General features: G+C 43.7%; 1 protein-coding gene across 1 annotated transcript; it reads right to left on the bottom strand.

Moving 5' to 3' along the window:
* Positions 1-1,366: 1,366 nt before the first annotated feature.
* LOC309583981 (butyrophilin subfamily 3 member A2-like) lies at positions 1,367-11,006 on the bottom strand (the record flags this gene model as incomplete). Its single annotated transcript, XM_082299870.1, has 6 exons — positions 1,367-1,869; positions 3,140-3,166; positions 3,294-3,314; positions 8,227-8,514; positions 10,332-10,688; positions 10,934-11,006. The coding sequence occupies 6 exons, from the start codon at positions 11,004-11,006 to the stop codon at positions 1,367-1,369; spliced, it is 1,269 nt and encodes a 422-aa protein (XP_082155996.1).
* Positions 11,007-11,590: the final 584 nt, after the last annotated feature.

Here is an 11,590-nt window from a genome sequence, read left to right as displayed (position 1 = left end):
TAATTTTGGGCTGCGTTGTTCCGTGCTTGGTTCAGTTCACTCAGGCTGTTGCTGGGAAAACGGGTGCTGTGGTGGTAACTTCCAGAGATGATGTAAAATAAGTGAGAATTGTATCCCTGTCAGCAAATCAACCAACTGAAATTCCAATTGTTTAGATGTTCTTACCTTTCCTTCCCTTTTCTGAACTTTCCCCTTACCGCTACGGGAACCGTGTTGAGTCACGGGGCGCTGTGTGGGACTGATTGAATTTAGAATAAGAAAGCCCAATCCTGCCCACAACCACCGCTGTCCCAGTCCTGCCCACAGCCCTGGCCCCCTGCCACCTTTCCTGGCACTGCCGCGTACCGCGTGTTTTGCCATGCGTTGGCCACAGATCCCCGCTGTTCGCTGACTGTGGGAGTCACGCCCTGCGCCAACTCACCCGGCTCACAGCGCCCTCACCCCACTGCTGACCAAACATCGATGGTGCACCCTGAGCGCCATGGAAGGGAACGCTCTGGCTCTGGCTCTGGCTCTGGCTCTGGCTCTGGCTCTGGCTCTTTTCTCTGCCCTTTCTATTCCCCTCTTACGCCCATGTCTTTTCTTTAATCAATAAACGCTTCACAGGTTTAATATTGACCTCGTTTGCTTCTAATTTCACCCTAGGAATCCTTGGAATTCTCCTGATCTCACTCTGGGATGGGACACCCCCCCCCAGGGTGCCAGGCAAAAAGGTCATATAGACCCAATTTTGGACCAAAATCCTTCTTTTAACTCCTTTTCCTGCCACAAATTCTTCAAGATGAAGTCTAAAAGAAAAGTTCTCAGAACAGCAATTTTTTAATCCTTCAAAACACTTTTAATTAATTTCTTAATACAAAAAGACAACAAAAACCCCAGGAGAATTCCACCTGCCCAATCCTCTCCTCTCCTCTCCTCTCCTCTCCTCTCCTCTCCTCTCCTCTCCTCTCCTCTCCTCTCCTCTCCTCTCCTCTCCTCTCCTCTCCTCTCCTCTCCTCTCCTCTCCTCTCCTCTCCTCTCCTCTCCTCTCCTCTCCTCTCCTCTCCTCTCCTCTCCTCTCCTCTCCTCTCCTCTCCTCTCCTCTCCTCTCCTCTCCTCTCCTCTCCTCTCCTCTCCTCTCCTCTCCTCTCCTCTCCTCTCCTCTCCTCTCCTCTCCTCTCCTCTCCTCTCCTCTCCTCTCCTCTCCTCTCCTCTCCTCTCCTCTCCTCTCCTCTCCTCTCCTCTCCTCTCCTCTCCTCTCCTCTCCTTTCTATCTCTTTTCCCCTCCACGGCCTCAACTTTTCCCAGATTCAATTTTCCATCCCTGACATCCAGCATTTGCCTCTTCCCTCCCTCCCACGGAGCCCTTCCCTCATCCCCTCCGGATTTAAAGCGGCTCCGGCATCGGCACCGGGCGGATCCGGAGCGTCCCCTCTTCCCCTTGGGACACAAACGGGAAGAACTTTCCCGAGGGATCCTCCCCGGCCCCCAGCGACATCCCCGCCACCAGATCCCTCTGCTCCACGTCATAAAATTCCAGCCGCTCTTTCTCCAAGTCCAGGAACACCCCGAGCGCGGAGAGACCCCGGCTCTGCTCCCTGAGCAGGCGGCTGCCGCTGCCGCTGGAGAAAAGCTGTCCCTGGGATGCGCGCAGAGCCCAGCAATGCCGGGAATCCCGGGAATCCCGGGAATCCCGGGAATGCGGCCCGGCAAGGCTCGGTCCGTCCCGCAGCACTCCCAACGCCCAGTCCCGCTCCCGGCCCAGCTCCACCTCCCAGTAGCGCTTCCCGGCTCCCAGCGCGTCCCTCGCCACCAGCACCGGCACCAGGAGCGGATCCTGCGCATCCCCGAGATCCAGGGACCGCGCCTTGGGATCCAGCGCCACGGGAACTGCGGGGAACGGGAAGGATCCCATGAGCGGAGCGGCCCCGGGAGCTCCCGGCGGCTTCCGCGAGGGATTGGGACATTCCCGGGGACTGCAGGGGATGCGGCCACTGAGGAACCGAGGGGCCAAGGAATCCCTGAATCCCCAAATCCCAGAAACCCCAAATCCCAGAATCCCAAAATCCACAAATCCCCGAATCCCTGAATCCCAGAGTCAGTGAAGTCCTGGGATGGTTCAACAAGGAATTCAAACGCTCCCTGGAACAGGGGATGTGGCCATTGAGGAATTGAGGGGCCACGGAATCCCTGAGTCCTGGAATCTCCAAATCCCAGGGTCCCTGAATCCCAGAATCCCCAAATTCCTGATTTCCAGAATCCCGAAATCCCATTCTCTCAGAATCCCGGAGTGGGTGAGCTCCTGGGCTGACTGAACAAGGAATTTTGACATTTCCTGGGACAGAAGATCCAGTCACTGAGGAAACGAGGGGCTGGCCTCAGAAACCCTGAATCCCTGAGTCCCTGAATGCCAGAAGCCTGGAATCCCCAAATGCCTGAAACCTTGGGTCCCACAATCCCTGAATCCCCAAATCCCCAAATCCCAGAATTCCTGAACTCCAGAATCCCAGAGTCCCACACTGGGTGAGGTCGTGGTGTTGGTCAAAACAGAATTTTAACATTTCCCAGAACAAGGAAACGGCCACTGAGGAACTGAGGGAACAGAATTCCTCAATCCCTGAATTCCCGAGTCCACAAATCCCAGAATCCCTGAAGCCTAGAACCCCTAAATCCCTGAGTGGGTGAGGACCTGGGGTGGTTCAACAAGGAATTTAAACATTCCCTGGAGCAGGGGATGTGGCCAATGAGGAACTGAGGGGCCACGGGATCCCTGAATCGCTGAATTCCCAAATCCCTGAATCGTTGAATTCCCAAATCCCTGAATCCCCAAATCCCACAGTCCCTGAATTCCTGAATCCCCAAATCCCACAGTGGGTGAGGTTCTGCATTCATGGAATGGGTTGGGTTGGAAGGAGCTGAAATCCCATCCAATCCCATCCAATTCCATGGGCAGGGACACCTTCCACTGTTCCGGGCTGCTCCAATCCCCTCCCAACGCGGCCTTGGGCGCTTCCAGGGATGGGGAATCCACAGCTTCCCTGGCAATTCCATTCCAATCCATCCCCACCCTCACAGGCAGGGATCTCTTCCCCAGATCCCCCCCAAATCTCCCGTTTCCCCGCGGGAAGCCGCTCCCTGTGTCCCGCCATTCCCTGCTCACCCGCGTGGCTCCGGGCTTCCCAGAAATCTGCGGGAAGGAAACGGAAAGGGGAATTTCATGGATCTGTTGGGCAGCGATTTCAATGATTGCAATGAATGAAAGGAATTGATTGGACTGAAATGGGGCAATAAAATGGAATTTTTATCCCACTTACCCAACTCGGCTCGGAGTCGCTCTGGAAAGGAGAGAAATTCCAGTTATTGGCACTTCTTCACTGGGAGTTTTGCAGGTCAGACAACCCCAATCCACGGGAAATCCCGCCACACCAGGGGTTGGTATTTGAATTTTTGAATTCCAATTCAGCATAAAGAATTAGTGGGGTTTAATTAAAATTAAAGGGGTTTATATTTGTGGGTTTCAATGAAATTATCCGGGTTTTTATTTGTGGGGTTCTGTATAATTATATCTCATATAATAGATGGGATCTAATAATATATAGCCAAATATAGTAATAAAAAATACAGTATTATATAATAACAACATTCTATTACATAGAATATGTAACTATATAATATATATGCAGTACATTAAATATAATGTATGGGGTATATAACACCTCACTACTATGATATATAATATACATCTATTTTACATCTTATGTGTAAGGTAATACATGTAATATATTATTGTATATAATATATAATAGAACAATATATAATATTATAATGCATTATATTATAATATATTATATCACATACATTTAATGTAATATAATATAACATAATATAGTGCAGTATAATAGAAAAATATCGTTATCATATTATATTGTTCTATTACACGACACCGACACGAAACAATCTCTTACCGAGTCTCTGATTTTTTTCCAGCTTTCCTGTGGAAAAACAACAACTTCCCTGAGCTCCGCGGGCCCTCGAGGGGCCGGTGCAGAGCTGAGACCCCCGCGCAGGAATTCCAGCCCTGAGCAATCCCGGCAGCGCTTCGCCCTTTGGAATTGTTCCCGTGAGGAACGGGCGGGGTTCAATTCCCCAAAGCCAATGCCGGGATCGAATGCTGGGATTGGGTTGGGTGGGAAAGCCCCGGAGTTTAATTTCTGCCCTTTCAGCGGCTCTTGGAGCTGCTTGATAATTAATAGTGAGGGCATTAATATTAATTGCATTTGATTTGAATATAATTTACATAAATCGGAGAAATGGATTTACCTGCTTCGGCTGTGCTCCTCAAGGACTCTGAGTCCATCAACAAATGCCAGGAAAAAGGGAGAAAAATCCGTAAATTCCCGAGGGGCTCAATTCAGGAGTAAAATATTAAAATTTTTAAAAATTTAGTTCAGGATGAAAATTCAGGAGTGAAGTTAAATAATTAAATAAATAATTAAATAAATACTTGAACAAATTTAATTTAGGACCAAAGCTTAGAAGTACAAAATAATTAAATCTAATTCCGTAGTACAAAATAATTAAATCTAGTTCAGTAAAACGTAGGAGTAAAATTAATTATATTTCATTTAAGAGCAAAATTAATTTAATTTAATTTAATTTAGGTGAAAAAATGATGGGGATTTAAAGTATTTCTTTGTCCTCAATTATTAAAGCTCTGACAAGGAGTTTTACCGGAAAATAGGAAATGAATCAATTGGAAAATCAAACGATTAGAAAAGAAATCCATTGGAAAGAAATCCATTTGATTTTATCCTCATATAACGATCCGCATCTCTTTTTGGGACAAAACAGCACCCGGGAAGAATGAAAGGAGCAGGAGAATTGTTCTTACCCAGCTGTGCCTTCAAACGGTCTTTTTCTGAAATAATTGAGACATTAATTGATAAATTTCTGTTAAAAACTTCAATTATGACGTGGTTTTGACCACTTTCTAGTCCCTCTTTTTTCAATAAACTTAAATAACATTTTAAAAACTAATCAAATAAAAATCAGTAAATCAATATAAAACGAAAATTCATACATAAGGATTAATTTAATAAAAGTTCGTAAGTAAAGATAAATTAAATGAAAATTCATACATAAAAATTAATAAAATAAAATAAAATAAAATAAAATAAAATAAAATAAAATTAAATTAAATTAAATTAATCCTCCACCTCCCAAATCCACTTTCCAAAAATCCCGTTCTCAGCAGCTGGATCTCGGAATATCCCTTAGGCCCCTCAGGAAGAGCCCCAGACTTGTGTTATTTAGGGACTTCCAATAATTAGCGAGGAAATAAATTGAAAATAATTCATTAAGGAGGAAATAAACATGAATGAATTAAAGAGGGAATAAATTCCAGTTGAAATCATTGAGCTCCCAGCAGTGCCTCGGTGCTGTTCCCACAATTTTGTGGGGAATTGAGGCTGAAGAGCCAAAATTTTGGGGTGAATTAAGCAAGAAATGGGCCGGGGAATCATTGGAAGGTTGAAACTTAATAAAATACTAATAATTAACGTATTGATGTTCAATATTTTACTTATGCAATATTTAATAATTTTGTAAGGTAATTGTATGTTATAATATATAGCATATTATAGAACACAGTTGTGTACGTTTATATTTTATGTAATTATAGCTCATTTTATATAAATTAATACATAATTATACATTATAATACACTATATTATAGTCTACTCTATGGCATTCTATTCTAGATTAATTATATGAAGTAATTGATATATAATAAATACACGATCTATTAATTAATTATATATTAACATTCATATTAATGCATCATCGATAGCATTAGTTATATATTATATATTGAACATCATCTAGAAATAAGTTAATATGTTAGGTATTTTAACTACGATGTGTTACAATCATAACGCCGTTGTTAATTCTATTAATTTATCATTTTTACTATTCCGCCATCCCGTCCCTTGGAGCGTCCCAACACTTTCAATATTTTATTCAATTATTTGATGTCCATTATCTTTAGGGCGGCTGGAATGAATGGCCCTGCGAGATCTGCCCGAATTCGGGCGCCGTTGAGGGCTCAGCAAATCAAAGCTGCGACCAACGGCGCCCAAATCCCGCTGGGATTCCCATCCCAGCAGCCGGAACCCCTGGGATGAATCATCTCTGATTCCCGGGAATCTTCACCTGTCCCCGGCTCCTTCCTCGAGCGCTCTGCAATCAGAGAGATCCAGGAGTAAATTATTGATCACGGCAAACATTTCTGTATTCCTACTGATTTCACATATTTGAATATTTTATTTATTTTCATCTTTGACATGGGTTTCTATTTTATATAATTGATATTCATATCTCAGGCAATAGATATTTATATAATCGATTTGTGTGTTGGAAGTTCTATTATGGCCTACTTCATATTGTGTATTATACATTTATTAGTGAAATATGAATAAAATATTTCTATATAGTTTATCTCAATATATTTTGCAAATGATATTTTATACGCACTCCATTTTTATATATTATTTTTATATATTTTATATATGATACATTATCTATTTCTATTATATTTTATAAATTTCCATTTCATATAAAATAGGCTTCTATAATAAATATATATAAATCCAGATATGCTTTTAATAATATTATTTTGCTCTATATTTGCACATTGTATAAAATAATTGTATTAGTTCTGAAACAAATTGATATATAATAATATAATTATAATAATATATTATAATATATATTATATTATATATACTATATAGAAACTTATTCTATATTATATATTATTATAATTATATATAAAATAATATCTATAATATATGTAATTGTTATATTATAATATAATATATATAAAAAGCATAATATATATAGTTGTTATAATATAATAATATAATAATAACCATAATAACAGCGTATTATAATGGTATTATTTAATATAATAGATTATAATAACATCTTAGAATTGTATTATGAAATAGTTAATATCTACATTTATATATCATAAATCGATATAATAATAGAAATATATTGCAATATATTTACTATACGTATAATATAGTTCTTCTCTCTCTCACATATTTATTGTCTCATATTAAATATCTCATTTCCGTTTCTATTTAGGGGTTTTATGGCGTTTTTCCCTCCTCACCTGCTTTCCTGGTTTCCATAAAACTGCCTGGAAAAACAAACAATCCCCATTATTGTTTAACAAAAACCATCTTTCAAATATGATTCCAAATTCTCTCATTTTATAATGAAAAATGCATTCAAAATCCACAATCCCAGGAACTTCATTAATATTCTGTAAATATCCCATCATCCCGGTGTCCTGAATCCTGAATTTAATTCTCCATCCAATTAAATTTGTCCATCTCCCTCTCAATCCCACATTTCTGAATCTGATATGGAAATGTTTCTTTTAAGGTCATCAATAATAATAATACTTTTTACAATAATAAATAATAATAAAACTAATAAAGATAATAAAAACATAATAACTATTGTTAAAATTAATAATTAGAAGTGAAATAAAATATTTAAAATAGGAAAAAATTAAACTACATATTTAAAAATCAAATTTAAAACATTAAAATAAAAGAAATATATAAATATAAATAGAATTAAGTGACATCTATTTTAAATACATTTATTTTTAATTTAAGGATTTCATTTGGATTTGGGCTTGTGGTGAATTAGAAGTGGGAATACTCACGTTTCATTTTATAAACCGCGGCCCCGAGAATTCCCAAATCCACACATAAAAAGATGAGGGAAGAGATCATCCAGGGGGATGTGGAAGGGAAGAAGGAATCTGGAGAACAGAAATGGAATTGTGAGATGAGGGAAAACAGGGATCTCCAGGTCACTGCAGGGTCCTGGGAATGTCCATGGGAATGTTCCAATCCCTCCCTCCCTCCTCGTGTCCAGGTCACTGCAGGATCTGTGTTCTCCCACTGGAATGTCCCAGTCCTTCCCTCTCCAAGCTAAAATGGATCTCGGATGCGCCAGGACACAACGAGGGATTTCTTCCCACATTATTCATCTTCCCACAGGTCACCGGCCTGGGATTGGGGCTCTGGGATCTCTCCAAGGGCAATGGACAGCAGCCACCGCCCGATCCCGGCTGATCCCGAGGCCCAGGATCGTTCCGTGGTCAATGGAGACACAAGGGACAGCAGCCACCACCCGATCCCGGCTGATCCCTCAGGGGTCACTCGCCTGCAATCCGGACTCGGGATTCCCGCATGGCGTTGAGCACCTCATTGACCACCCTGCAGGACACTTCCCGGTCCGATCCCGGCTCCAGCCTCATGGAACTCACGACATCAAAGATGCCGGAAGAAGGGCCCGGAGTGCTCCGAGTGGTCACTTCCTCCGGCCGCGTCTGGCCTTGGCTGTCCAGCCAAACCACGGAGGGCGCTGGGAACCATCCCTGGGATCTGCAGGAGAGGCTGATGCCGTTCCCAGCGTGTCCATCCAGGAAAACCGAGGGCTCGGCACCCTGAGCTGCACAACAGGAAAAATCCAGCTCCAACAAAGGGCACACAAGGAATTCCCTCAGCAGACGGGATATTGGGAAGAAATTCTTTACTGGGAGGGCGGAGAGGGGCTGGAATGGAATTCCCAGAGGAGCTGTGGCTGCCCCATCTCTGGAAGTGTCCAAGGCCAGCTTGGACAGGGCTTGGAACATCCTGGAATAATGGGAAGTGCCTCTGCCCATGGAAGGGGATGGAACAGGAGGAGCCAAAGGTCCTTCCCACCCAACCCATCCCGGGATTCTCTGGCTCATGGCAGGAAGTGTCCATGGATTTCTCCATGATAATGTGCAAATTAATCCGATTTCTAACTCTAATTCCCATTAAATTGCTGGGAAATGGCTCTTCCTCTCCATCCTGGTTCCAGCTGGGATGGAGTTAATTTCTCTGAGGAGCTGCCTCAGATTTGGGAATGATGCCAACCATCCATTGTTTTTCATGGCTTTTCTTTCTCTCTCTTTGTGTCATTTTCTTTCCCCTCCCAGTTTTTCCTGTTTTGATTTGGGTTGACTTCAGTTATTAAACTGTTCTTATCCCAACTCAGGAATCTTCCTTGGAATTCCTCCCTGCTCCCTCAAGGGAAGGGGAGGGAGGGGCCGGGAGGGGCTCAGCTGCCAATTGGGGTGAAACCATTAAAATCAGGGATTTTGACACCATTTCCTGTTCCATTTGTGTAACTTTCCCATCAATCCAAAGACACCTTTGGAATGACTTTGTTCTCTCCACAAAATGCTGGAATTTAGCTCAGGTAGGATCGCCCTGATGGGAAATTTGTTGCTGCGATAAAGTGGGATGACACCACGAGCAGGTGACAATTGGGATACTGGGTGGAAAATGGGACAGAATTTTCCAGCTCTTTCCCTTCCTGGACAGAAATTCTTCCCCTCGGAGATATTTGCATGGACTGATAGGATATTTTTATGGATTGATTGGATACCTGTATGGATTAGTGGGATATTTATACAGATTGATGGGATATTTGTACGGATCCATGAGATATCTGTATGGATTGATGGGATATTTCTATGGATCGATGGGATATCCGTATGGATTGATTAGATACTTGTATGGATTGGTGAGATATTTCTATGGATTGATATTTCGATGGATTGATGGGATATGTGTATGGATTGATGGGATATTTGTATGGATTGATGGGATACTTGTATGGATTGATGGGATATCCGTATGGATTGATGGGATACTTGTATGGATTGATGGGATATCTGTATGGATTGATATTTCTATGGATTGATAGGATACTTCTATGGATTGATGGGATATCTCTATGGATTGATATTTCTATGGATTGATGGGATATCTGTATGGATTGATGGGATATCTCTATGGATTGATATTTCTATGGATTGATGGGATATCTGTGTGGATTGATGGGATATCTGTATGGATTGATGGGATATCCGTATGGATTGATGGGATCCCCACCCAACCTTCCCTTCTCCAGGTTACCAGGCCCAGCTCCCCCAGTCTCTCCTCATCCAGACCCCTCCTCATCCTTGCGCACCCTCTCCAGTCGATCCCTGTCTTTCCTGAATCCTGGAATCCAAAACTGAACTTCCTGAGCCAAATTGTGGCCAGGACAGACCCCAGATTTACCTGAGACTCAACGAATCACCTCTAGGAAAACAAGGATGGGAACAGTCGGAATGTGGACCCGCGTTGTTCCACAGCTTGGTAAGAAATCCATAACCCAAATATCCCGGGGAAATTCCCGGGGATGCCTCTGACTTCATGGGAAAAAGCAGGAATTGCTTCCCTGGCACCCACCTGCCACATCCAGGTCCACCATGACCTGGTCGTACCAGTTCTCTAGGAAGACGCTGCAGGTGTATTTCCCTTGGTCTGAGGGACGGACATTCTTCAGGAGAAGGGACAGATTTCCCCGCTGGAATTCCGATGGGAAAAACTCCGTCCTGCCCCGATAGCCCTCGAACTCCAGAATTGGATTTTGAGGATTTTTCCCATCAAAAGTGGCCACGGCACTTTCTGTGGAGCTCCCAGAGAAGATCCACTGGATGGAAAGTTTCTCGGGGATTATTCTGCCTTGTAACTGGCAGGGCAGGACGGCTCCATTCCCGACGACTCCAAGGACGGGGCTGTCAGGAGGAATTATGCTGTACTGGCCTGCGAGGAGAGAGAGATGGGAAAATTGCCCATGCTGGGATCATCCAGCCCTGGAATGGGTTGGGTTGGAAGGGACCTTGAACGGCCTTGGGAGTTGGTGCTTATCAAAGTTCCCATCAGCACTTCCTGTGGGAAACTGGGATGTGGGAATGGCAGGAAAACGAGCTGGGAGAACAAACAGATTTAGGCTGGGAATGAATTCCCTTCCTAAATAAAATTGGGATTGGGACAGAACCAGGGATTACCTGTGACCCCGGGAATGATCTGCAGGAAAACAAGGATGGGAAGAGTCACTGCCGGCCGGAATCTGGATCCCATCGTTCTGCAGCTCAGGAAGACATCAATAACCCAAATATCCAGGGAAAATCTCACCAGGCTCCTGCCAAGCACAGACACACAACGGGAAGAGGGAATCAAACCAGAGCCGTTGGTTTCTCTGCATTTATGGGGAAATCCTCCAAGGTGTTTCAGCCCCTTTGAGGGAAATCAGGAAAAGGGCAGGAGCAGCTGTTTGTAATGAAATTCCGGCAGTTGAGTTGTGATTCCCAGACTAAATCCAAGCCCAGGCAGATGTGGATAACCTCCGGTAGGGGACAAATGGAGGCAGAATTCCTTAAAAAGCTCCTTCACTTCCCAATTCTGCTCCCAAGCATCCACTGTGCCCTGAAACTCCGCACGTGGATTCCCTGACTCCTGTTGGCCTCCTGGAAAGTTCTGGTGCCAGGTGGAGGAAGAAGCCGGCAACTCCAGAACAGATCCTCAGAATTCCCTGGAGGCGAAGAATCCCCAGCTCTGCTCCCAGCTCTGGATAGGCTCGAGCCCCTCCGGGTCCATGCTGGACCTGGAGATCCCAGAACGGAGCCCAGAATTCCAGGTGGGGCACAGTGGGACAATCCCTGTCC

The sequence above is a fragment of the Coloeus monedula genome (genome assembly GCF_965178545.1).
Source record: "Coloeus monedula genome assembly, chromosome: 34".
In the NCBI taxonomy this organism is placed as follows: domain Eukaryota; kingdom Metazoa; phylum Chordata; class Aves; order Passeriformes; family Corvidae; genus Coloeus; species Coloeus monedula.
This window is presented reverse-complemented; position numbering and strand designations above follow the sequence as displayed.